Source organism: Danio aesculapii, chromosome 10, assembly GCF_903798145.1.
Source record: "Danio aesculapii chromosome 10, fDanAes4.1, whole genome shotgun sequence".
Classification (NCBI taxonomy): Eukaryota; Metazoa; Chordata; class Actinopteri; order Cypriniformes; family Danionidae; genus Danio; species Danio aesculapii.
The window spans coordinates 13,523,001-13,550,923 of NC_079444.1; the positions used below are offsets into that span (position 1 = coordinate 13,523,001).

At 36.5% G+C, this 27,923-nt stretch overlaps 1 protein-coding gene across 2 annotated transcripts in view; it reads left to right on the forward strand.

Moving 5' to 3' along the window:
* Nucleotides 1–8,395: 8,395 nt before the first annotated feature.
* The window catches only part of chd1 (chromodomain helicase DNA binding protein 1), a 60,136-nt gene continuing 40,608 nt past the window's right edge, over nucleotides 8,396–27,923 (forward strand). For both annotated transcript variants that reach the window (XM_056466311.1, XM_056466313.1), the window contains exons 1-13: nucleotides 8,396–8,651; nucleotides 10,051–10,176; nucleotides 12,787–12,979; nucleotides 14,756–14,872; nucleotides 14,955–15,007; nucleotides 15,122–15,262; nucleotides 20,356–20,624; nucleotides 20,847–21,072; nucleotides 21,158–21,258; nucleotides 22,339–22,517; nucleotides 22,593–22,717; nucleotides 25,194–25,410; nucleotides 25,505–25,594. In XM_056466311.1, coding sequence (XP_056322286.1) covers nucleotides 10,124–10,176; nucleotides 12,787–12,979; nucleotides 14,756–14,872; nucleotides 14,955–15,007; nucleotides 15,122–15,262; nucleotides 20,356–20,624; nucleotides 20,847–21,072; nucleotides 21,158–21,258; nucleotides 22,339–22,517; nucleotides 22,593–22,717; nucleotides 25,194–25,410; nucleotides 25,505–25,594 — 1,764 coding nt within the window. In that variant the 5' untranslated portion in view covers nucleotides 8,396–8,651; nucleotides 10,051–10,123. The remainder of the gene's footprint in view (nucleotides 8,652–10,050; nucleotides 10,177–12,786; nucleotides 12,980–14,755; nucleotides 14,873–14,954; nucleotides 15,008–15,121; nucleotides 15,263–20,355; nucleotides 20,625–20,846; nucleotides 21,073–21,157; nucleotides 21,259–22,338; nucleotides 22,518–22,592; nucleotides 22,718–25,193; nucleotides 25,411–25,504; nucleotides 25,595–27,923) is intronic.

Sequence of the window (27,923 nt, forward strand, 5' to 3'; positions counted from 1 at the left end):
CTCTGCGTTTGCAACAGAGTCTGACAGGCAGACTGAGAGAAGGAGCAGGAGTGAGAGTATCAGCAATCAGTCGTACATGTACGACTCGGACACAGACCAAGCAGAGAGTACAAAATCATATGTGTCTTTGTACAGTTTTACAGCCAACTGTGTGCTAGTTTCAAGTGCCGAGCTTGTACACAGAAACTAATAACCACGCACACTGAATTAACTTTGACTGAGGCACCGGATGCGCCGCTCGAATGTTTCTGCCCCGCCACAGAGTGTGTCTGGTGTGCCGTGTCGTGGCAGAAACATGAAGTGTCCCGAATCGTCGCGCCATGCATTTTTGAATTATAACATAGGTTTCTATCAGGGTACACACAACGGCGCTTCAAGTCTGCATCGGTCCGCGGCGACCAGCCACCGACTTGAGTGTACCCTGATAGAAACCTATGTTTAGAATTCTAAAACGCATGCTAGTTAAGATCACAGGGAGCTTCTGGGATCGCGAGAAATGGAAAAGGCTGAAGTATTAGGTAGACTCAATGAGAAGTACACATGTTTGCAAACCTACCTAAAGATACAACCAATAATTCCGATTAGAGCGATAATGTGGAGAATATTGCTCTTGTGTTGAGCCCAATGAGCCTTGCATCTAATAATAAGAGCTAGGGTGTTCGTTTAATGATATCGCTTCGACTCACGCTAAAAATGGCGGACGTGAATCAACAAACTGAGGATATGATGACGCGCCTGTCAATCAATATTGGTGGGCAGGGGGACCGCACTCCTACGTAAAGTTGCAGTCGGTTTGAAAACCGCTCCAATTGGTCCACCGTTTTTTATGTTGTTAAATTGAAAAAAAAGCACTGGGTGTGCTTATATCACCCCAATATGACGGTCTATACACCATACATGCACATATGGCTGTCCAAACAGCTTGAAAAGTAGATTTTTTTTACCATAGGTGCCCTTTATAGGAGGTCAATGGGGTAAAAACAGCCATAAACATATTGAAAGAGTAGCCAATTTACCCAGAGTGTACTGTTGAATTTCTGAAACATTTCAAAGCATTTTCCAAAATGTGTCAAAATAAGATTTATAACCAAAACTTCCATTTGCTAAAACACAGAGTGGATGAAAACATCCCCAACAGTACATCAGTGTTAATATGCATACCCGTCATCAGAATTTGATTGGCCACAAAATTTCCAAGTGAGATAAAAACACTAAAAATGTGTCTTCATGTTCTAAGTTTAATACACTTTTTTCTTATGTATATGGGACTCTTATTTTGAAAACTGGATCTCATCACAGCTTGTCATTGCTCAGTACAGTCAATTATAAGCTTAATTCGTTGCCACCCCTAAGAGGCATAAGATCCATTTAACTATCTTTTGTTAGTTTAACATGTATATTGTGACATTTTGTGTGCACTGCATGTTTGTAATGAGGCAACATACACATGTAAACTATTGAATATGCTTTTAGGTACTGTGACCGAGAGAGCTTAACGTGCTGCAAACACAACGCAATTACAAGAAATGTCAGCAAATTAAGAAACGATCTTTATTTTTTTGACTGCACAAGTGTTGCAAATCCACTAAACACAAACAAATTGACAAAAAAACGCTCTGCATTTTCTCATAACACTTGCAAATATCTCGGAACACAATGGAAATGTTTCAGGGGGACCCTAAAACGTGACAAACTCTGCTATTTAGGTTATGGGTTTTTAGGCCAATAAAATACAAAAGACAAGAAAACAAAACCTTACCTTTTAAAGATCACTTACAACATCCCTACGCTCTAATAATAATAATAATAATAATAATAATAATAACAATTGGTTACATTTATATAGCGCTTTTCTGGGCACTCAAAGCGCTTTACACATTGGGGGGAATCTCCTTATTCACCACCAGTGTGCAGCATCCACCTGGATGACGCGACGGCAGCCATTTTGTGCCAGACTGCACACCACACACCAGCTGATTGGTGGAGAGGAAACAGAGTGATTAAGCCAATTATGATATGGGGATGATTAGGAGGCCATGATGGACAGGCCAGTAGGCAGATTTGGCCAGGATGATGGGGTTAAACCCCTACTCTTTTTCGAAGGACATCCTGGGATTTTTAATGACCACAGAGAGAGTCAGGACCTCAGTTTAACGTCTCATCCGAAAGACGGCGCTCACTGAGCAGTATAGAGTCCCTTTCATTATACTGGGGCATTAGGACCCACACAGACCACAGGTTGGGCGCCCCCTGCTGGCCTCACTAACACCACTTCCAGCAGCAACCTAGCTTTCCCATGTGGTCTCCCATCCAGGTACTGACTGGGCACAGCCCTGCTTAGCTTGTGAGAGTTGCAGAGAGCTAGGCTCCGTCTGAAACCTCTTACTACTCAGTAGGTACTGCATTTGAATTTAAACATACTACTCGGCTGTTAGGCAAGTTTATTTTAGAATAAAAGAAACAAGTATAAGAGAAATAAAAACAAATAATAAAAATGGTAAAAAAAATAAATAAATAAATAAAAATAAATAAGCATAAAAACAGATAAAATGTGTTATAAAAGAATGAAAAAAAGAGAAAAACATAATAGTGCGATCTGTCGGACATAGCACAGTGCTCATTCAGTAATGGCACAGATAAACAGATGTGTTTTCAGTCTTGATTTGATTGTGCCTAATGTTGGAGCACATCTGATCATTTCTGGAAGCTGATTCCAGCAGCGAGGGGTGTAGGGGTAGGGGTGCAGATTCACCCTGCTTTGACTGAACTCTTGGAATTTCTAGTTTATATGATCCTAAAGATCTGAGTGATCTGTTAGGTTTGTATTCAGTGAGCATATCTGTAATGTATTGAGGTCCTAGGCCATTTAGTGATTTATAGACCAGAAATAATACTTTAAAATCTATTCTGAATGTAACTGGGAGCCAGTGTAAAGACCTGAGGACAGGTGTGATGTGCTCTAATTTCCTGGTTCTGGTCAGAATTCTGGCCGCAGCGTTCTGGATGAGCTGTAACTGTCTGACTGTCTTTTTGGGAAGGCCAGTGAGGAGGCCGTTATAGTAATCCACCCTGCTGCTGATAAAAGCATGAACAAGTTTCCCTAAGTCCTCACTGGAGACAAAGCATCTAATTCTTGCAATGTTTTTGAGATGATAGTAAGCTGATTTACTGACTGCTTTGATATGAATATTGAAACTCAGATCTGACTCCACAGAGTCACACCAAGATTCTTGACCTTATTTTTTGTTGTTTGACCCTTAGAGCCAAGGTACGCATTCACCTTGAGAACATCATCTCTGTTCCCAAACACAATCACTTCAGTTTTAGAAAAGTACATTCTATACACTTTGAATATGAGAAGTATTATAGGAATTCGGACGTACTACTAGATCTGCCGTTTTGTCATGGTCACATGAGCTACCTGCATCAGTTGCGTCGCATCATGGGATAGTGCAGCGTGCATGGGATGTGCATTTCAGAATCTTGCCGGAAGTAGCAAGTCATCCGGGTGTCCTTCTCGCATACTTATTTTCGATTTCTATGAATTCGGATATACTACTCTGCTCGAATACTGATTTTAGCGTACTGTATAGTATGGAGGCAACACAGTGGCGCAGTAGGTAGTGCGGTCGCCTCACAGCAAGAAGGTCGGTGGTTTGAGCCTCGGCTGGGTCAGTTGGCGTTTCTGTGTGGAGTTTGCATGTTCTCCCTGCATTCGCGTGGGTTTCCTCCGGGTGCTCCAGTTTACCCCACAGTCTAAAGACATGCGGTACAGGTGAATTGGGTAGGCTAAATTGTCCGTAGTGTATGTGTTTCCCAGTGATGGGTTGCAGCTGGAAGGGCATCCGCTGCATAAAACAAATGCTGGATAAGTTGGTGGTTCATTCCACTGTGGCGACCCCAGATTAATAAAGGGACTAAGCCGAAAAGAAAATGAATGAATGAATGTATAGTATCGAAGTATGCGGTTTCGGACGAAGTCCTAGTCATGGCACAATAAACAATTAACAAAAGCGTCCGTCAAGTTTTAGGGTCCCCTTGAAACATTTTTGTTGTGTTCCTTTCTATTTGTAAGTGTTGTGAGAAAATGTAGGCGTTTTCATAATTTGTTTGCGTTGTGAGAAAATGCGTCTCATGATTTAGCTCTTATGATGATTTTTTTATTTTTTCCCCTCCCGGAACGAATGGTTGCCAATAAACTTGATAAAATTAGTTTTGATCATTCGGACAGGTGATGAAAATAATATGATGATCTGCTTAAACAGATGTTGAGATTGATTCTTATTCTTTAAACTCATGAAATATAATTAAGTACAGTCAGTCCCTTTTGAACTACAGAACATGTATCCAACAGTAAAACAAGCCCCACAGTGCTCTGATTGATGAATGAAGTCTTTGTGTAGTGAATCAGTGCATTTAATTAAAGCATCTATATTTAAAAATGTAAAAACATTTTTTGACACTTAGCTATGAATGGATTTGTCAGAAAGAAGAAAGTCATATACAGTACATCCTGCCTTGAGGGTGAGTAAATCATAGGTTATTTCAATTTTTGCATGAACTAACTCTTTATGATCTTGTTATGTCTGTAGACAAAGCTGAATTGTTTTAAAATAAACTTCACTTGATGTATTTTCTTGACATTTCTTCATTTCTTCTTCTGTTTTTTTTTTTACTTGTCTACCTGTTTTCCACAAAGCTTTAGCCATAAGCATCCCCTCACTTCATCCTGTAGGTTGTTACAACATTAATTTTACCTCTACTTAAAACAAAACTTTACATTGATACAAGCCATAGTTCTTAACTTTTTAATGCATTTACTGTGATAACTAATCATTTTGATTTATTTTATCTATTAGTCTACTTTTATTTATTATCTATTGCTGTAACTGTTAAGTTGTTGCACTGTGAACAAAACTTTTTTAAATAATGAAATGTGCAATTACAAGATATTTGTACAAATCACATTTCTTTGTGCAAAATACAACAAATATTCTATAAATATAAATAGTATATAAATGTTAGTCAAGCCTAAGGTAAAAGCGCATTTGTGTGCACAGAACTGCTAATTGTAAGAATACAGAAAATGGAATGATGAAAAATATATTAATTAGAAATGTTAATTGTAAACTGTGTTGAGAAAAGTTACAATATTGAGTTACTCCCCCAAAAAGTAACTAGTAGTTAGTAACTACTTAGTTACTTTTTATGTTGAGTAATGCGTTACGTTACTTTTGGGTTACTTTTTATTACCTGGGGTGCATTTCCAATAACCATAATTACCCAACTAAAGTCGCAAGTTGCGTCGTTACAAACATAGTTTGTTGATTTGGTGTTTCCCAAATCCATCATTCCAACGAGCATTCTCAAACTGCGTCGCAAACTTCTATGCTTGCAACTACACCTCTGGAGCTGCAGTTAGAAACATAGTTCCTGGCTGTGTTCTATTTCCAGTTATCCCCCTATGCCCTATTCATTTGGAACATTCTAACATTTACACTTTAAATGATTTTTTTAAATGCATTAAAGTCATCTGTCTAAGGTTTAATTTGCTTTCAAAGCATTTTTACAGTTCAGTTTTAGCCATCTTCATGTTTACAATTGTGCTCCCTTCGTAGTGCACTTTGAAAACATTTCTGCCATTTGGAACACAGTCAAAGCTCATAGCAAAAGCTATTGGTGACCTATTATTTAAAAGAGGAATTTGTTACGTCTCCAAAGCTTGTGAAAACAAAAAACATAGCATACTATAATGTTTTTAATTTATAGTAGGTTATTTATTAAGTATCTGTACTGTATATGACATGGACCTGTTGGTTAGCAGTGGTTTACAAGTGTCAAATTGTAAAAGTAGACTTTTCAAAAAAATAAAATAAAATAAACAATATCCTACTTTATTATTATTATCATCATCATCATTATTAATGTTATTATTAAAGTTAGATTTTTTTCCATTTCCTAATAAACAATACATATTAAATTTCATTTCTTAATAAATAGCCTCATAATTTATTTATTTATATGACACTTTTTTTTTAAATGCGTCTGTGTGTAAAACAAAATAATTTGCAAATAAATGATGGGGTTCTTTTCTAAAGAAGTTGTTACTCCACCCCGTTTACAGCATCGTTATGGGCGTTTTATGATATAACTAACGTGGTTTAAACGATGGATCTGCGGCAGAGAAACTATGGGTTTTGGGAAACACTCATCACTACATCGTTCTTTTCCCAAACGATGCATTGTACAATGAGTTCAGCCACAAGCTACGGCGTTGTTCCGGAAACGCACCCCTGGCTGAGGCTTGATCTCTTTCAGAACTTGTGTTTTTTCTTTCAAATAGAGGAGCTCTGCAGTTAACAACCCACTGTATAAACTACACCTTATTTACCTTTAAAAAAAAAAACACGTCAAAAAAAATTCTGAATGTTATCTGAGAACTTCCTGACCCCAGAGCTATACATGCCATATATAAATATTATTGAAAGTTTAAAGCAATGTGTTTGCTACTTTTGTAGTATTTGTCTCAAGTAAAATCTCTGTCCATTGAGACAATCCCCTTTTCCTTTTCTTCAATGAGTTCAAATTAATGAACATATTCTCTTATTGACTGCGTAATTGACTTTAATTATAATTGAGCAGTTTAAAAAAAAAGAATTAATTAAACTAAAAAGTAACTCAAATATTATTACTTAATTTTGAAAAGTAATGTGTTACTTTACTTGCTACTTAGAAAAGTATTATTATTTGGTAACTCGCGTTACTTGTATTGCGTTACCCCCAACGCTGATTGTAGGCATGGAACTATAATCGTTTTCAAGGTATACAGCGGTTTGGAAAAGTCAAGGTTTTAACACCACCAAAATGTTCTGCTATACTGTTCCTAAGGTATGCGTATGATTTTTTTAATTTAGGTTGTTTTTTAGGACAACAGTATCTCCAGCAGAAAAAATATCCAAAGATGCCATTTTAAATTGCACAGAAATCAGTGTTTTTGAAACTAATGAAGAAAGCAGAAGTCAATATTTCATTTGAATTATTTAGCCTGACATGTTTACTTTTACAAAAAAATGTAAATGTTTCTCAAAATAAAATAAGTTGTGTTCAAAGGTTTTTTTTACCCAGACATTTAAAAAGAATATATTTTAGAGCAGTAATCACAACACCATCAAACCGTGAAACCATGATATATTTATCCAAGGGTATCATACCGTCAGAATCTTATACCAGCCCATGCCTAACTGATTGTAAGTACAAACTGAAACAATTCTTAAATGCTATGATAAAAATGATTTTGAGGTTTAAGACCACAAGAGGGAGAGTAAATATTGAGCTAATAGAATGATGTACAAGTTCATTTTTAGTTCAAGGATGTAAAAACATGAACTAATGGAACCTTGCCGTCACCTCTGAGCTAGGAAACTAAATGCTAAATGTATACAAAAGAAACGCAACTAAATGTTAAAAAAGAAATAGATAAGATACTAGATATAGAAATACCCCTCGATCCAGTTATGTGCTTACTGGGAGCACTGTCCAAAGAAATGTATAATGAAGACACAAGACTTAACAAGGATATTATTACTGGTTGCAAAAAAATGATAACAGTACACTGGATGGAAGAAAGTTCTCCAAAGGTGGCTCAGTAGATTCAGAGACTTAAACAGGTCTATTTAATGGAAAAAATGACTGCATGTCTACAAATGAAGCCTGATATTTTTCTGAAGAGGTGGAAAAGTATTATGACATATTTAGAAGTTGCTTAACCTACTGTCACCGTAATTTGATGTAACTACAATGCAACACAATGTAACTTGATGTACAAGTGTATCCTCCCTTAAAGTAATTATGATGGCAATACCTTTTTTAAATTTATTTATTTATTTATTTATTTACTATTTTATTTATTTATTTATTTATTTTTTTATTTTTTTATGTATCACCTCATGTGTAAGGGGATAAATTGTTGGGGAAGGGGATGTTCTGTATATATATATATATATATATATATATATATATATATATATATATATATATATATACATATATATATTGAAAAAATCTTAAATAAAAAGTTTTAAAAAAGAAAGAAACGCAACTAGGTTTTGAACAAGTGAACGATGGGTACATGATGACAGAATTTTCATGTTTGGGTGAACTAACCCTTAATGCGTTACTGAAATCCAAAGTTGTGCGTTAAGAACTGTTTTCACGAACTAAAATGAATGCTGTATTGAACGATTGGTTGTTTGCTCGTGTTAGTAAATACATTACCAAATGGAAGCTTACTGTAAAGTGTGGCTGTTGATGGGTCACTCAGAACCAAAATATTGATTGTGCTGTTTCGCGGGAGAGCGGCGGCGGCGGGTGACGTCACAGCCCGGGGTTTCTCGCTCTCTGTGCTCGTGCGCGTCATGGCGGAGGCCGGCTGGTGTAGGATTTACAGCTAAAATATGCCTACTATCCCATCTGTTTTCCCGGCACATGGAATACTTAAAACCGCTTAGCATCTAAACCCAAGGCACTCTTGACCGTGGAGGGAAAATCCAGAAACTTCTCTCTCAGAATAAAGTGTACGAGTTTTCCGTGGAGTTCCCGAGCGACAGCGGCGATCATCAGAAAGAGTCGGAAAACAGCGCACAGGCAGACAGGTAACAGATAAAAACACCTTCTAAACCACAGCAGCTAAGTGTAGGACGTGATGGACTGAGTTAAGAAATCGGTGGTGGTCTGGTATTCACGGCTTTATGCGTGTATGACACCCGCGCTGCTGTATTTGACTGTTTTAAAGGCTAATAAAAACAAACTAAGCGGCGGATCTACAGAAGCGCAGTGCGGGAATCAACAACAGCATGATGACCGGACAATATTACACAGAAAACATCAAATTCAACTCGAAGCTCCGACGATGGGGCAAATCCCGCAAGTTCACAGTCACAACTGTTTGTTTCAAGTGCTTGAGACGAGCCAGCTGAATTGAAAGCAAAAAGTCCCATAAAAATCAAACTCCAATTGAGTGAGGCTGCTCATTTAGCTTAGCACGCGAGATAATTGGCTAAACAAACTAATGGCGTGTTAAGCTCGGAATGTTATTTTTATACGGTCTCAAAATTGTGGTACATTATTAATGTGATCAAAATTACATCTATACTGTACCCCCATAGCTTGACTTGTGTTAGCGACCGGTAGCCAAACAGCTAACACACGCTTCTCTTTTAGCTTTAGCGTGCTAAGCTAAGTTAGCTTGCTACAACAGAAAGAGACTGATGAAAGATTTGAAATGTAGCGCCAATCCGATACGACTAATGGGGCATATGATCAAAACATACTCTAATAATAAGTGTTTGTGATGTTAACTGTAATTTTAAGACCGGAGAACATTCGTGACGATAGGTATTTGTAAACGGTCCTCGATGTAAAGGTGACCCGACGGTAATGCGCACCTGTGCCCGTGCTCGGCGCCGCTTTAAGCGGCTGTAAAGCGTAGGCGAGTTCGCGGCTTCACAGGCCTGAAACCCTAGAGGCCTCTGCGGTCAATACCACTCTGATCACTTTCATTCATTTAGCAATGCTTAATGTTTTGCTTTACATAAGCGATAAGAGAGTTATATTTGTCTCATGTGGAGTTTTAGTAGAAATGAAAACATGTGCTTTATCACTGTAATTTATAAATTAAGGATAAAGGGAAAGTTTAGTGATTTAAAGAGATGAAGTGATGAAGAAGCTATTGATGGAGTGTTTAATCCCAGCAACATGAGGACTACTGTACTGATCTGTAAACATTCAATGCACATTATATATGGAAACAAATATTTATATATTACCAGTTTTGCTACTTTGCACATGTCTACAATTCACATTATTGCTAAAAATAAATAAAACAGAGACCGTTCCAGCATTATTTTGGATTCATCACTTTCTCAGATTGCTGTAGACTGAAAGAAATCACCATTGTTTACTGTCAAGTAATAGAACTTTAATAGAAACGTCTCATTTGTATAAGCTTCTGGTCTAATTTCTTTTTAAATGTATATATATATTTTTTTGTAGGTGAGCTGCTCTGAAGCGGCACACACAGACTGTTAGCATCTCATCAGGGACTAATCTTTAATATTTGATTGAGATGGATGGACGCAGTGAGGATGAAAGTGTCAGCAACAGCAGCGGAGAGTCCAGGTAATCACAATTCATGTCATTTTGATGTTAAAATAATAGTTCTCCCATAAATGAAAATGGCAATTTTCTCTTAATCATGCTTATGTACTAAACCAGTTTAATTTATTTAGAGAGAATTTATTTTTACTGTTTAATTTTGGGAAATATAGACACTTGTTTTGATGATGGCTTTGATTGTTATTGGAGTCTTTTACTTTCTGTTCTGTATTTATTTGCTGTAGGCAGGCAGTTCAAAAAGATAGTTCACTTAAATAGGAACATCCTTTACATCCTTGACTTTTTCCACACTTTCACTTTTTTTTTTCTTCTGTTGAACGCAAAAGAAGATAGATTAAAGAATTTCATAGTATTCATGTTGCTGGATATTAATGGTGCCTCTTTTTTTACATCAAAATCTCTTTTGACAAAAAAAATAATAATTTAAAATCATGAAAGTTTATTTTGTTTACCCCCAAATTTAAATTCTGTCATCATTTATTCACCCCTGACTTGTTCCAAATCAGTTTGATAATAGGAAAAACAAACACCATGGATGTCAGTGGTTACAGTTTTCCAGTATTCTTCAATATATCTTCTTCTGTGTTCAGCTGAACCAAAAGAACTTTTAATGTTTGGGTGAACAATCCCTTTAACAGCAAGGCAAGTTTATTTATATAGCACATTTCATACACAACGATAATTCAAAATGCTTTACATAAACAGGAGTAAAAAAGAAAAGTATAAGAAAATATAAACAACAAAGAATAAAAATATTAAAATAATACAGCAGACTTTTCACATTAGAACATTCTAACTGTATACATGCTTCAACTGTTGCTTTGTAAACAGCGGTTAAACATACCTTTACATCTAACTACTTATCCCAGGTGTTAATTTGCATACAGCGCTAATGATTGCTTTATTTTAATGTATTGTTTGTTTTAACATTGTCTGCTGAATTAACATAACACCTGTATAACACCTGTTTTTTTTAGATTTGTACTTGTCAGTTATCTTTTAATTCAGCTTTTTAAATCTGTAACTGGTGTTTTGCTAAATATTGTAATGGTAAAATGAAAACACTGCGACTTGAAAGTGAATAGGCTCATTATTACTGATTAATAATGCAGGAATTACACATTTTACTTTTCGTATGTTTTAAGATTTAATCTTTTGGGAAAAGGTTGTTAAAGGTGGGTATGGAAAGAGATCTAAAATCAAATCTGCTTTAGTGAACAGCTGTGTAATTGCAATATTAATAATAATATTTATCTTTAGCATGACAGTAATTTGAATGTACACATGATTCAATGATGAAAACCAAAATTGCAAAAAATCTGTATGTTTTACACATTGGTCAACCAAAATTTATTTAAATAATAAAATATATAACCGTATATGTTCTTTATTCTTGTATATCTATATGTATATTGCTGCTGTAAATTCTTTTAAACACATTTTTAATATATTTTTAACATGATACTTTTAATAATTCTCTTGTAAAAATTACACAAACACCAAAAATGTGATGTCTCATCTTTGTCCCATGTATAAAAGTGTAAATATGTTTAAATAGGTTTAAAGTGCCATAGGAGGTAGTTTGTGAACAGTTGTTTTACTAGTACCTTCAGTACCAGCTTCAAAGTAGGCATGAGCTGGTATGAGATTCTGACGGTATGATAACCTTGGTTAAAAATGTCACGGTTTCACGGTATTGTAATCACTGCTCTAAAATATGATAATTATTTAATTGTCTGGGTAAAAAACAACAAATTTTCCCTCATTAAACACAATAAACTTTATTTAAAAAACATAGAAAATAATTTGAAACGGTAAACATGTCACTAACAGTAAAGGTGCCACCATTAAAATGCTGTATTTTTAATTTGCTGTAAATCGAGATACAGTAAAACAAATAAGCGCAAAACATGACCAATCACCGAAAGAGATTTTTTTTATAAGGTGTGTGCAAATGCTCTTATGTTTCTAAAAATACGTAATATTATTGGTTTAATTAATACAAAAAACAGTTAGTAAATAAAACTAAATTTGTGTCTGTGCATCAATTAACATTGTGCGGTTAAAAGGCTAAAAAACTAAAACTAAATGAAGTAGTTGTTAAAAAAAAAAAAACTAAACTTACACCATAGGAACGGTATGACGAACACTTTGGTGGTTTTAAAACCTTGACTTTTCCAACACGCGGTATACCTTGAAACCGGTTATCGTCCCATGCCCACTTCAAAGTAGATTATTTTTCAAGTTTCACACATTATTTTGAACTCGGGCTTCATTATTGTAGCTGGAAAGCATGTACTGACATTAAAAATGTATTAATGTTTGTTAGAAATTATTCCATTAATACAATTTATTGTACATCTTTCCTACAAGTTTGTAACTTTTATTAGGAGTTTGTTATGACAGAATTTCCCTGCGTGAATTCTGAAGCATTACAAAGTTCGTGATAATTATATTATTGCATAATCATAATAAATGCTTGTAAGTTTTATACTGTTCAAAATGATTATTCTCATAATTCTGTTTATAATTTCCAATCTGTTCATAAAAATACAAAGCAAGCGAGCTGACTTGACTTTGATCTATAATCATGCGTGTTTGTTTGTGTCTCAGTAATTCAGATGATGAGTCCGGGTCAGGATCAGGTTCTGGCTCTGGCTCGAGTTCAAGCAGTAGCAGTTCTAGCAGCAGCCAATCAGGGAGCAGCGACTCAGGAAGTGGCTCAGATTCTGGAAGCCAGTCAGACTCGGACTCAGAGAAATCCAAGGAAAAGAACGATCAAGACAACAAAATCGATGGAGCAGCGGTAAGCTTCAAGTTGTCAGATGATTTAAGACAGTGGGAATTTGATTATTTATAAGTCCACAGAATCAGCATGTTTCAGGTTTGATGCGTTGACATACATATTTAAAATAGTTTATCTTTGCTTTAACCAATCAGAATCCTTTACCTGAATCACACCCTGTCTGGTCTTGTGTAGAGAGTATAATTGATGTGTTGTACTGTAAGTCAGAATGGCTTGCAAACTCAGCATGAGTGTGAAGCCTTTCTGCCATAAAACTGCAAACTTCAGTGAGTTCTTCATTTTTATTGCATATCCGACTCTCTGATGGCCCATTTCCACTGAGAGGTACAACATGGTACGGGTCACCTTTATCAGGCTTGCGTTTCCACTGCCAAAAGGGTACCCTTTTGGTGGGTGTGGTGTACAGAAAGTTTCAGACGACGTAATTTTTACTCAAGGAAATGACACCGTAAAGCTGTACGGGTCGTTCACATACCAAATGACCGCAGCCTCTTATTAGAAAGTAATTCCGTCATTCCCAGTTCACAATAGTCCAAAGGGTGATGATAATAGTTAAACATGGCAGCTTGTTCATGTATTAGGTTGCAGAAAGCATGATTTGCTGCTGTTATTTTCGGCTTCTCCTATTTTTCGTGCTTCACTCTCCCGTTTATCACTTTCTGAACTTATCGGATATCAGAGTGCTTCAATGATTACGCACATGTTATTAATATGAGCTCAAGAAGTTTGTAATTTCAAATATGGACACGCAAGCGAGAAAGCGAAACCGCTTGCACTTTTAGACGGGCTTGTAACACAACTACAGGACACTGCAGATTTTGTTCTTTTTTGTGGCTGTTTATCAAGACGACAACGTTTGTTTGAGCTCATGTTGACCATTGCGGTGTAATGTCTCGGCTGTGTTTTTATAAATGGCGGTTCCTTTGTTTTCATTCACCTGCTTCTGTGCGTGACGCATCTCTGTAAAACAATAGCGTTCAGCTGCGCGTCTAGCTCCACCTTTTGGTACCATTTTGTCGTGCTTAGGTACCTTATACTAAGGGTGCCCAAAAAGTGGTACAGTTCGCTTTTAGGTACGTTTTGACAGTGGAAATGGTCATAAAAGCGTACCGTACCACTCAGTTGAAATGGGCCATGAGTCTTCAGTTAACTCACCAGACTTTTGTATTTAACTGGTAATCTTCATCCCCAACACTTGATTGAGTTATAGCTTTGTTTTAGTGATAATGATTTTTAGTTTAGTTGTCTTTAAAAAGGGATTATTGGACTGATCCATTTCTGCAATTAAAGTTATTCAGCAGTTTTCTAATATTATCATTACTGTGATGGAACTGTCAATGATTTCCCATACAAAACATGCGTATCATCGATCTTATCTATTTAAATAATTAATTGTCTCATTTACTTTGAATGGAGTGACGTCAAGTTCCACTGAACTGAATTGTGGGTCTATCGAATTACGTTGGGTCAGTTGCTCGTGAAAGATATTAGAAAAATGTTCAACTGCAAGCACCAATTAGATGGTACTATGCAAATACACTATTGCACATGCCAGCCAATCACAGGTCATACTCTGTCAAGTGTAAGTTAACGTCCTTCCCATGCATGCACAAATACATGTTTTGGGATTTTCTTGCTTATACTTTGAAATAAAAATGTTGGTATTGTCTCTTCTTTTGCATCTGAAACTTGATTTTTTTTATTCATGAGATTAACAGGCATTAAAAACAGCCTTTGTGGGCAAATTTTTGAAAAGGGTATGTTGTGACTTTGCAGTTTTGGAATTCCAACCCGAGTATCCTGACAGTGCAAAGGACGGCTATGCTCAGGAAGCAGCAGATCCAACAGCAGCAACTCCAGCAGCAGAGCTCCTCAAACACCGGCTCAGATGAGGTACTGCATGCTCTTTTTGCAGAGTTCAAAGCAAATCCCTGTCCAAATCCTCAGTTTTAAAATGTTCTTTTCTCACCTACAGGACTCTTCCAGTAGTGATGAGTCAGATGATGACTCAAAGAGCAGGAGTAAAGGGTGAGTGGCTGTTTATTTGCTGTGGAATCCGATTACATTGGTAAAGCATACAATATTATGGTCTCGCTCTGCGTGTGGTTTACTTTTACTGTGTGTGTCTGTGTGTGTGTGTAGGTCTGGATCAGACTCTGACTCCGGCTCGGGTTCAGGAAGTGGTTCCTCAGACTCTTCAGCAGAGGAGGAAGCGAATAGTGACGAGTCTGTGTCAGACTATGAGCCCAGTCACAAAGTCAAGAGCAGGAAACCTTCAAACAAGTAAATTTCTTACTTCGATCTTGGGTTTGGTTTTGCTATTTTATGCTAAAGGTTTTCCATGCAAGTCCTTCTGTTTTGTTTTTACAGGGTTTAAAACCAATAGATTATTTCTATGTTCTGAAAAAATACTAAATTGCCAAAACCCTTTATCACTTCAGCATGTTTACTGGGTTTAAACCCACAAAGTAAGCATCTTTTCTCAGTCAACGCTGTAGAATGTGTAAACAAAGTTAAACCAAATATAATAAAATAAAAAAAAATTCTAATTCTAATATAGTTTTGTCACAGAAACAGATAAATCCATTAAAGCTGCCTTGGTGTTAAAAAAACACAACTTTTTGGTTTGTTTTTTACAAGACACTATTTCAAAGTGCATCTAAATGTGAGAAAATATGTGTGAGCATAACGGTCCTCTCATTGGTCAAAGTGTGCTTGTCTACATTCACCAGCAAGTCGTTTTTTTTCTTAGTAACACTTAAACCATGAATAGCTTGTATTGCGTTTGTTTATGAGTAGTTCACATCTGGAATGCCAATTCTAGTCATATTCAGCCTCCACTTTCAAGTTCAGGAAACAAGCAGAAAGGCAATCACATAAGTCTTTAGATTGTTTTATATATGTTTCTCGGCAACGTGGACACCTACTCTAGCCTATATAATGTTGAATATAATGCAAGAGGGAATTTGATAATGACAAATGTTTCGTTTTACCAGTGAAATAAAATGGTCTAATAATGGTGTCAATGGCAGATTGCAAGCATATGTCTCAAACACAATAATTCAACTTTATGGCAATAGTTGCCATCACTTTACTGTGAATTAACAACTAGGACTAATTTAAAGTCTATTCAAGTCCACCATTGCAAGTATATAAAATTGAGCATTTTAACCAATAATAGACATGCACACTGGCCTAATATCATTATTGTTATTTTACCGTATGTTTGAGAAATAATCGTAAAAATTGCCCACTTATATGAACCTTTATTTTACATCTACAGAATCATAAGAAAATTGTGATCTTTATTTTAAGCAAAAGGAAAATGTGATTCTCATTTTAGCCAGAATCGTGCAGCCCTAGTAGGTCAAACTAAAATACTATGGAAGGCGGTGGTGACCAATCCTTTTGGAAGTGATCTTACTCGTTGAAGGTTGAAATGGGGCTCTGCAGGAATGTGGCTTTAAAAGACCAAACTTGGCCACTCCTGTGAAGTGAGTTATTGACATGTTTGCTGCTCCTATTTATTGCAGCTTTAACTCTAGCTGTCATCACACAAGCATAATGGTATGTAGCCGCCTATCCTGCTTTTAGAAGTTATGCATATTTAACTATTATTTGAAGTAAAATATTTAAAGGTGGGCTGTTTTCTCCACCCTTCTAACAAAACAATAGAGCGAAAAAGACAGCAAAATGGAAAAATGTTAGTTTGCGTAAAAACAATCACGTAATTTATTCTTTTAAGCTTTGTTTCTTCCGAGTTTATCAGAGTTCTGTCGCATGGTTGTGCTCAATTGATTTATTTATCTACAACTGTTTATTGAGTTGAAGGTTTGATGCTGATTCAAACTTGAAGTGGCGATGAGCTCTTAATATTCTGAGAAGGCCTTTAAAAAGTCTTAAAAAGGTATTGAAATTACCTTTAGGATTCCTGCATATACCTTGCAAAGGAAGGAGATCACGAGACAAACCTTATTTTTGCCCGTTCTACAAAATATCATCCTCTCCGTCAGATTCTGCTGGTCTTCTGAAGTTATTTGCAACTTAGTCTTGATTAGGGCTGCAACAACGAATCGATTAAATCGATTACTAAAAGCGTTGGCAATGAATTTCATAATTGATTCGTCATGACACGCGACTCAGAGATGTTTGATTATTAAAAAAAACTTTAGTTGAGTGTGAAGCGGAGTGAACGCACTCTGCCTCTGCTGCGCTCTGATGCCAGAAGAATTCGGTGCCTCAGACAAGACAGAGTAAAAAAACGAGCGGAGGTAACGTTAGAGGAAAGTTACATGGCGAAGGCACAGAAATGTGTGTGACCCTAGTCATCCAAGGTGTGGGAGCATTTCACACTAAGCATGACATGAAAAATTTAAGCTGAGCTTTAGTGCGTTGGCTGGCACTGAGCCAGAGAAAGACGTGTCCTATCATCACAATTATGCAGTGTTTTTAACCGTCCAATACTTATTTTATGTTTTAGACATGTAAATACACACAAGTACTAGTAAAACAGTACATTTAGAGTTTGTAAAAAAACAAGAAACTCTATGGAAGTCTGACAATTCGTTCAAATATAATTTGCCGATGTGTATTATTCAAATCAGATACACGTAGGGAAAGTAACAAAGTTCAATCTATTCCTCTCCCAGCTGGCCAGCCACTTGCTTGCATGCATTTCGGGAGTAACAGATGAATTTGTGCTAAATCCTGTGTGTTCTGCTTTTATGAATGAGGCATACGACCGGACGCAAGTAAACATGGCGATGCCCATCTCACATTATACTGTAGATCAAGATCATTTATACGTCTTTTAAACAACAAACACTCACGTTTTTGTGAATTGGAATATCAGGTAGTTGATGACATGATGAGCAAGTGTGTCGATATTTTGTATTAAAATGGAAAAGCATAATAAAGGGGATACATCTGTCATACAGCGCTATTGTGGCTGCATGTGTCACGTGACAAACATGATGTGTCGCTGTGGAAACATTAAGGGTGAACGTTCTAAAAAATGATTGCCTAACAAAATCCTCTCCCAGGGCCAGATAGAATCTTTAAAACTCACCAGTGAAAGGGTTTATAACAGTAATAAGGCAGTGGTGGTATAGCTACTTTGCACTTTGTCTTTAGCAAGACTAAAGACACGTTTTTATTCGCTCGCCTTTTTTGGATCATTTTTCAATCTGTTGTCATGTATAGCTACACTGCAAACGATCACTTTATTTTGAGGTGTTTTTTTATAATATCTTATGCTATTTCATGTGTCTAGTGTGTATCTTTATTCAAGTTTTTTTTAGATATTTGGATTGAAAACAGAACAAAACTACTAAGTTAATTTTTTATTTTATTTTTATAACAGCTCAGGGATGTTCAATGACAACATGTTTGCACTTTCTAAAGATTTAAGTTCTGTTTTTGAATTAAGAGTTGGAAATGAATGCTTTTAAAAAAAATCAGATTCATGGATTAATCAAAAAAATTATCAACAGATTAATCGATTATTAATATAATCGTCAGTTGTAGCCCTAGTCTTGATGGTGAATCTCCTCCAGAAATGACAGTGACTCTTTGTTTACAAGTTTGTGGGTGTTTCAGTATTTGCTGTCATGTGATGTGCGTTTGACAAGACGGACTGTACCTTTCGTTCGTTTCATAAAGATTACAAAACCAAAAAAACTTTTGTTTTCAAGAGTAATTGGTTCATTTAAAAGTACAGATTTCAAACTTTGTGGATATATTTGGAATGTCTGTGAAGCAAGTATTCTCTGAGATTTCAGTGAGTTTGTTGACCACAAAAACAGTTGTAAAAGCACACATCTGGTCCGAGCTTCTTCCTCAGAAAAATCAGTCTATAGTGATCAATGATTGGCTCCTGTACTTGTAGGCGGAGCTTCGTTATTCCTATTGACCGTTATCCCCATTCAAAACTGTACGGGTGACATGTCTTGTGTATTCCATAGTCTTTGTCTTTTGACAAAGGTATACAAAAAAGAAATCAGACGCACTCAAACAGGGTGTCCGCGGGGTCTTAAAAAGTATTAAAAGTTGATAAATCAATGTAGAGAAATTTAAGGCCCTTAAAAAGTCTTAAATGCTGTTTTGCAAGGTATTAAATTTTCTATCTTTTTGATTATGCAGTGTATGGTTGTATGCTAAAGTTTGCCTGAATTAAATATGCAAATATCAGGATGCTGTGTATTTTATGAAATCAACAAAATCCTGCTAGATTTGACATCATGCTGCTTTGTTTACTGCAGTAACCAACACCATTATTTCTGCAGTTCTATAGGCACCAACCTGCAGAATTAGCTAGATTTAATGGATTTTATTAGTTTCTTACATTTATATTTAGTAAATACACTTTGTTAAAATCTCACCAGTGTTTCCGGTTGAAGCCTAAAGTGAATATAAGGTCTTAAAATGTATGGAAAGAATCTTAAAAAAAGGTCTTAAAAGGTATTGAATTTCAGTCTCTGATTCCTGTATATACTCTGTCAAAGTAAGTGAAACAGCTTTATTAAAATGGCTATTATTATTATTATTATTAATGGCTATTATTAAAAAAAAAACTGCACTCATGTTCACCAATGCTTTTTTGCAAACTTGCCTTCTGAGCAGTGTCCCTGAAACGTGTCAGAAGTTCCAGCTTAAAATACCACATTGAAAATGCATTATACCATGCTGTAACTACCCATTTTTGAGCTGAAGTGGAAATATCCTGTTTCTTGATTGTTTTTAAATGCAAATGAGCTGCTCTTCCTTTGCCTATTCCAGACGAAGATGGACACTTTACAGTTATGCCTTAGATAATCGCAAGAGAAAACATTTGTTTACTTTTATCGTCTGTTGTGCTCGCATGACAGAAGTTCTTCGTTTTTAGTAGAAGGACGCTGTAATTCAGTTCACCTTTATTTGTATAGCGCTTATACAATGTAGATTGTGTCAAAGCAGCTTCACATAAAAGGTCACAGTAAATTGGAACAGTGTAGTTCAGTTTGTAGTGTTTAAGTTCAGTTCAGTTTAGCTCAGTTCAGTGTGGTTTAATAATCACTACTGAGAGTCCAAATATTGAAAAGCAAATCCAACGATGCGTAGCTCTACAGATCCTGAACCATGCAAGCCAGTTGCGACAGCGGAGAGGGAAAAAAACTTCACAAATGGCGAAAGTGAAGAAAAAAAACCTTGAGAGAAACCAGGCTCAGTTGGGCACGACCATTTTAATTGATGAAAATGCTTAAGGATCTCTAACAAAAATGTCAATTTTGGTTTAGTCTTGTGCTTTTAACATATGCTTACTGCACAATGATCAGTCTTTATGGCTGTTTTGTTATTTAAGTAAATAGTTATTCAATGGATCTCTGCTTCTCTCGCAGGGCCAACGCCAGGAATGGGAGAAATAACAAAGCTCCCAAAAAGAAGCCCTCCCACTCTTCCTCAGAGGATGATGAAGATGACTATAAAAAAGCTTTGGCAGGGCCCCGACGGCAGGCCACGGTCAATGTAAGCTACAAAGAAGATGAAGAGCTGAAGACTGATTCGGATGACCTGGTGGAGGTGTGTGGAGAGGATGTCCCGCCACCAGAGGAGGACGAGTTTGAGACACTGGAGAGAGTCATGGAAATGAGGACAGGCAGGAAAGGAGGTGAGAATAATGGTGCAGAAAACTGTTTTGTAGGTTTCACAATTTCTGTGATGCGTAAATGTCCACACATGTAACGGCTAAACTTTATTGGTGGTTTACCATGTTTAAATATAAAAAAAAAAACACTTGGATGTTGAAAACCAGCTTGTGAGTAAAGTTTGGAACATATTTTTTATAGGAAATGCATTGTGTTTGTTAAATTTTCATCTTTTTACTTTATAGTAACGGGGGCTGTGACTACAGTATATGCTGTAGAGGCGGATGGTGATCCCAATGCCAACTTCGACCCCAACAGACAGTCAGGAGAGGTGCAATATTTGATCAAATGGAAGAACTGGTCTCACATTCACAACACTTGGGAGACAGAGGAGACACTTAAACAACAGAATGTGAAGGGCATGAAGAAACTGGACAACTTTAAGAAAAAAGAGCAGGAGAAAAAGAAATGGTGCAAATGCTGACAGAGCTTGATCTTTCGATGCTAATTTATTTAGATGCTAATTTAGGTTTTTTTTTTACACTGCTCTCTTTAGGCTTAAAGCTGCCTCACCTGAGGACGTGGAGTACTTCAACTGTCAGCAGGAGCTCATGGATGACTTGCATTCTCAATATCAACTTGTGGAGAGAATTATTGGTAAGCAGATGCTGTCAGTACGTTGGAGTTAAGATGTTCTCATCAGTCTGATTACTAGGACTGGGTGAGATATTGATGCTTCGCGATTCGGCAATTGGCATCATACGATGTCCAATATGAAACATCGCGATGACCGATGGTATTGTCATCATAGGCTTCAGTGAATAAATTTTCACGAGTAATTAATTAATTCAAAACAAATTGATTATTTGTAGCCTACCGTTTCAACTACCTGACCCGTATAGTCTTTGTTTTGCCCATAACTAAATCAAGAAACCAAATAACCAAATAAATAAAGTTAAGTTACACACAAATTGCCACCTGTCAATCACTTTTTCAGCGGGACTCTGGTATGAATAGGCAGAGTGATTTGTGTCGTCATAATGGCGTCCACAAACTTGGTTGGTAAAAAACGTGCACAACCAACAGGAACCAACCAACAGTATCTAAGGGTTTTCGCTAAAATGTAAAAGTACAAGCGGGAAAGCAAAAAATTGAAGCAGTGTACTGATGATGTGACACGTTACATGATAGATTTAAAAGACAGAAGAGTCATTAGACAGAGACAAGATTAATTAAATATCACGTTTAACAACTAGTAAGACGCATTGCATCCAGGGCTTAATTTGTGCTGGCACCTCTGAAATCTGATCCGGCACCTCATTTTACCAATCCCCCTCCTCACACGCATCCCACCCCCCTGCTCTTCACTTTCTTCCGTGACTCCCCAACCCTCTTCACTGTCGTCCGCGACACCTCTCCTTCCTCTGGTAACATGCTGGATCCGTTACCCCGATCTGTTCCGGGACCTCGTAATTTACAAATTAAAGGTGCAGTAGGTGATCTGCCACTCACTCTCTGCCAATCCACATCCTATTACAGTTTCTTGTTTTTCCACTCAACTTGTAAGCCATGTTTGTTTGTTTGTTCAGTAGTACTCAGACATCATGTAGATTACGAACAAAGCAAGAGGGAAGCGTCTCAATGAAATCTAAACAGTAGTGGTCTTAGATGAAACAAAGCTTTTTATTGTTTTGAGGCCTTTTTGTATTTGCGTTCACTTTTGTCTAATTCTTGCAGGACATTCAAATCAGAAGTCTGCCGCAGGCTATCCTGATTACCTTTGTAAATGGCAGGGGTTGCCATACTCTGAGTGCAGCTGGGAAGACGGTGCTCTTATTTCTAGAAAGTTTCAAAAATGCATTGATGAATACATGAGCCGGAACCAGTGCAAAACCATCCCCTCCAGAGACTGCAAGGTAACCCTAAACGCCCATCTGAGAAAGTAAATGAAACTAAACTGTGCAGCCAGTGAAATGTTTGGTTTTCTTTAGGTTTTAAAACAGAGACCACGGTTTGTTCCCATGAAGAAGCAACCTCATTACATTGGTGCAGAAGGTTTGGAGCTGCGGGACTATCAGTTGGATGGTCTGAACTGGATGGCCCATTCTTGGTGCAAGTATGTCGGTTCTTTTTTATCCCTACAAGGCATCACATCAGTTTATTATCTACACTTGAATCCACTCAAAAAATCCATTAGCAGGATTGATAGGTTTAATCTTGCACATATGTACAGTTCATATAGCATATGTTTGTATTTTATCTGCTTGTGGTAATTTGCATATTGTGTCTTAATATTAGGCAAGGCAATTTTATTTCTACAGCTCATTTCATGCACAATGGTAATTCAAAGTGCTTTACATAAACATGAATAAAAGAAATATAAATTACAGCAAGTAAAAGAAATGTAAACATTAAAGCATGAAGAAGATATTTAAAAATGTGATTAAAACACACATTAGTTTACCCAAAAATGACAATTCTGTTAAGAATTCTGTTATTAAGAATTCTGGTATTAGAGTCTGGGTGAGGCTGGGTTGCATCAGGTTTTCCACAAGAAATTAATTATATTATTAATTATTAATTTGTTTATTTTTTTCATCTTATTTTGTGTTAAAAAATAAGAGGTTTGAGAAGATTGGAATTTTTTTTTACATAAAATAAGATGGAAAAAAATAAACAAAATAAAAATTAATAAGAAAATAAATAACTCAGTAATAAATAGTAGTAATAATACTAATAATAATAATTAGATTTACTATTATGCGCTGTGCTGTTGTTACAGAAAAAGAGGCAACACTGTGTTGTTGTCATTTGTTTTGACTACTTTTACGTCATATGGAAATATATGTCATGTTTATTGCAGGCATGTCCAAACTCGGTCCTGGAGGGCCAGTGTCCTGCAAAGTTCCAACCCCAATCAGACACACCTGGGCTAGCTAATCATGCTCTTACTAGGCTTTCTAGAAACATCCTTGCAGGTGTGTTGAGGCAAGTTGGAGCTAAAATCTGCAGGACACCGGACCTCCAGGACCGAGTTTGGACACCCCTGGTTTATTGTGTGAGGCGATGCAAATGACCCACAAATAACACTGCAACTCTATAATTGGCCCTGGTTACCGGAGACTCTTATTGCTGATGGACAGGTGTCGATGTGAGACCTCAGACGACTACATTAGACTTTTCTTTTATCCCGCCGCGTACACATCACTTTCATTTCTTTTCTGCTCACTGCGCGCAAAACAATAACCACCACCCAATGAGAGTGATTGTAAACGCAAGAAAGATGATTGGTTGAAAATATTGTTCGGGACCAATAGTTAAACGTGAATTTTGCTTTAACTAGCACGCACACACAATCCACACAGCATTCGCTGCGCTCATTCTCTCTCTCATACACACACACACACACACACACACACACACACACACACACACACATGCAGGTAATCACTGCGCAAAAGTTAATGCCGAATCAATTAAAATAAATGCTGGAAAGAAAAATACAAATATCTGACATTTCACAGAACAGCATCCGGTAAGATCCTGCTCAAATTAAGCACTGATTTATATACGTTTATATACTTATAATGTCCCGCTGGGCAGCAACTTCATTCACAACACTTCAAAAAAAGTTTTTGAAGCGCGCTGGGACGAATGTCTGCATATGCCAAATAGAAATGAGGCAGCCAGCAGGCACGGAAGAAAACACTCCATGGCACCGCTGCTGTAACTTTCACTCATTGGAAAGGTTTCTCTGCCTGCGTCAAGCCCAGCTGATGTCCCGCCCTCGATAGCCATATACCCCACCATAATTGGTGGGTTCGTTCAGCTCCACACACAAAACTGTAAAGTGCTATACATATCAAACTTGCGGGCCGCACTAACATTAAACTTTCAAATCAAGGCGGGGGCCACAAACTATCATCCTATGGGCCTTAATTGGCCCGCGAACCGCGAGTTTGAGACCCCTGTTTTAGATGAAATCTGAGAGCTCTCTGACCCACTATAAAGTGTCCTGAGATGTTCAAAGTCCAGAAAAGAATGCAAAAACATTCCATGTGACTTCAGTGGTTCGACCTGTAATCAGGCAAACAAAGAAATTTTTGCAGTTTATTTTGGCAAACAAAATTGTTTTTGGGTCATCGCATGATTACAGTTAAATGGTCACATGACGTGTTTTGACAATGTTTTTGCTTTCTTTTCTTTAAAAATTTTGAAAAACATTTCTTTTTGGATAGGAACAGCATGAGGATTAATGACAATTAATTTTTGAGTGAACCAATTCATTAACAGGCAGTCAGTGATTTTAAAATTTGGTTTAGAAATGATTTGAAATGCATGCAAGCTTTATTTTTATATATGTATCATGGTAGAAATGATCATTCTGAACATGTTGACACTGCAAATTTAGTTTGGAGCACATGTAATGATAATGTAAACCAATATAAAACTTTCAGAAATTGGTTTAAATTCATTCCAAATAACAAATGTTTATCCATGAAAACATGGATGAGACCACATGCTATATACAATTCTGAACATGCTTTCAATTTGTTCTAAAGTCATGAATGTTTACTCTGCTGCTTTCCCAGAGGAAACAGTTGTATCCTGGCAGATGAGATGGGTCTGGGCAAAACCATCCAGACCATCAGTTTCCTCAATTACTTGTTCCATGAGCACCAGCTTTATGGCCCGTTCCTTCTGGTGGTGCCACTGTCCACCCTCACGTCCTGGCAGAGAGAGATACAGCTCTGGGCTCCTCTGATGAATGTTGTGGTGTACCTGGGCGATATCAACAGCAGAAACATGGTCAGACTTTCTGAAAGGACCGTGAGCAGGTTCTCAATTTCTTGCGTGCAATAAGTACAGGGCAAATCTGAGTGTTTTCCTGTTTGTTCTTCAGATTCGAACACATGAATGGATGCATCCGCAGACCAAACGACTGAAGTTGAACATTCTGCTGACTACATATGAAATTCTGCTGAAGGATAAGGTATAATTCAAGGCAAAATAATTTTAAGCTTTACTAACATTTAGTATGGTAAAAATATTTAAGCGTTTTATGTAAAAGAGATTTGTCTATATCTGTAGTAAGACGATATAGTGTCATTATTTTGCTAAGTTTAGTTAAATAACGAAGTATAGTTAATTATAAATCAAATCCCAACATATACAATAAATTATTACTGTGTTTTAGAATTAAACAATGTAATAATATGATTTTAAATGATTTATCACTGTGTTATGGAATTTCTGGACTATCATGCAATGTTAAAGGTCTATTTCAGACATTTAAAGTCTGTGTTTGTACAAGTCATGGAATATTTTTGTAGTTTTCCTATACCATAGATATAAATGTATGTATTAGTGGTGGGCCGTTATCAGCGTTAACATGCTGCGTTGACGCGAGACTCTCATTGGGCGATTTAAAAAAAAAATATATATATAAAATAATAATAATAAAATGAATAATCACCGTTAATCTATTCTCAAATTTGGGTTGGAAGCTGGTTCTATTCTATGCAAGCTATAGTGACTTTCACCTTGATATTTTAGCGCGGATGTATACCTGAACGAATTGCACTGTAGGTGGCGAGAACGAGTCTTCAAACCTGTGTGTATTCCTACTGTGAAATTACCACATCAAATGTAATGTGCTAACATGGATGCAGTTCACTAGAGTGAATCTGATTAATGTTAGCTCCACATCTAACTATTAGGCACCTGTAGAGTTAATGTGTTCGAGTAAAACATATACAAATAAAATGGACTGGGTGGTTTGAAAGTAAACCGGTGAGCCGTCTGACAAAAAAGTGCTCTTCTGATTCAAATCAGCAGGATGCCCTTCTGGATCTTTCACTTACTTCGAAGACACTACTGACTACGCTTACATGGACATCTGTAACCTAGTTATTTGCCTTAATAGACAATAATTTAACTAAGGTGTTTACGTGAAGTGCTTTCATGTAAGAGTTTCCTGTAATTTTGGGTGCCTTTAACTGCAGTTTGGCAGTTTCACTTTCACTCATGAACATTTCATTCATGCCCCTGTGACAAACGGGGGTATTAGACGCAAATAAGGAGTAAGGACTGGGGAGAGTGTTATGGAATTTAATAACGCCTGTCGAATGGAAAGAAAACATTTGCATTTCGCAATGTGCATGTCTGCGGTCCTTTACTGACAGTCGCCGTGTGTGGATCTTGTCGGAATATATGCCGAAAAGTCCTACATGACGGTAATAGTTTGATTGCTGTGTTTACTTCAATAATGCCACTAATATATTCATACTCCACGTCTTCCATTTTTGTTTAGTTCAGTTTTGGCTTTAGTCAGAGTAAGGTCATCAAAAATTGCTGTTAACAGTTAGTAAACACAAGTACATCTTATTGAACATGATTTATTTTCATCACCAATTATCATAGTAGAACAGTTTCTCAAGCAGTTTGTGATGCATTTTGGAAACAGGAGATGAGCCCCTGGTCAAATGCGCCACCTGGCTTGAGAAACCCGTTCTCAAAGACTTGCTTTTAGTCATTATTTGGGTAGCACACATATTCTGAATGGCCCCGGCAGAATTTAAATAAGCCATTTTAATCTAGATTAATTCCAAGATTACAGTGAGATTAATCTAGATTAAAAAAAATTAATTCATGCCCATCTATTGAATGTATGTGTGTGTGTATATATATATATATATATATATATATATATATATATATATATATATATATATATATATATATATATATATATATATATATATATATATATATATATATATATATATATATATATATATATATATATATACATATATACATATATATATATACATATATATAAGCTGTGTATTGTTATGGATAGGCTATTTTTTTTTTTTCTTTTTACTTATTTTTAACAATTTTTCACCTGACTGTACCTTGTCACTGTATCTTTATTAAAGCTAGCATGCCAGGATAATAGATATTTTAAGAGATTTGGCTTTCAGATGACCACTTTAAATGCAGAGTGTTAAAAGTAGGATATAATATAATATATATATTTAATCCAAACCAATTTTAATCTTACGCAAAGCAGAAAAGCAGCATGTTTTTTCATTCATTAGATGTCATGGAGATTCACCTTTTTAATCAGTGAAAGCTTAAAAGGTGCTGTATGTAAGTTTTTGACTCTTCTAAAGCATAAAAGTACCATACTATGAACCTTCTTGTTTATCGTAAAAATAATGCAGAAGTCAGATATTCTGCTTTGAAAATGTTACGTGCTGGAAAGGCTGTCTTTGTTTTGGTCTTATAACCCGACCTATGCCAGTTTAGCCAAT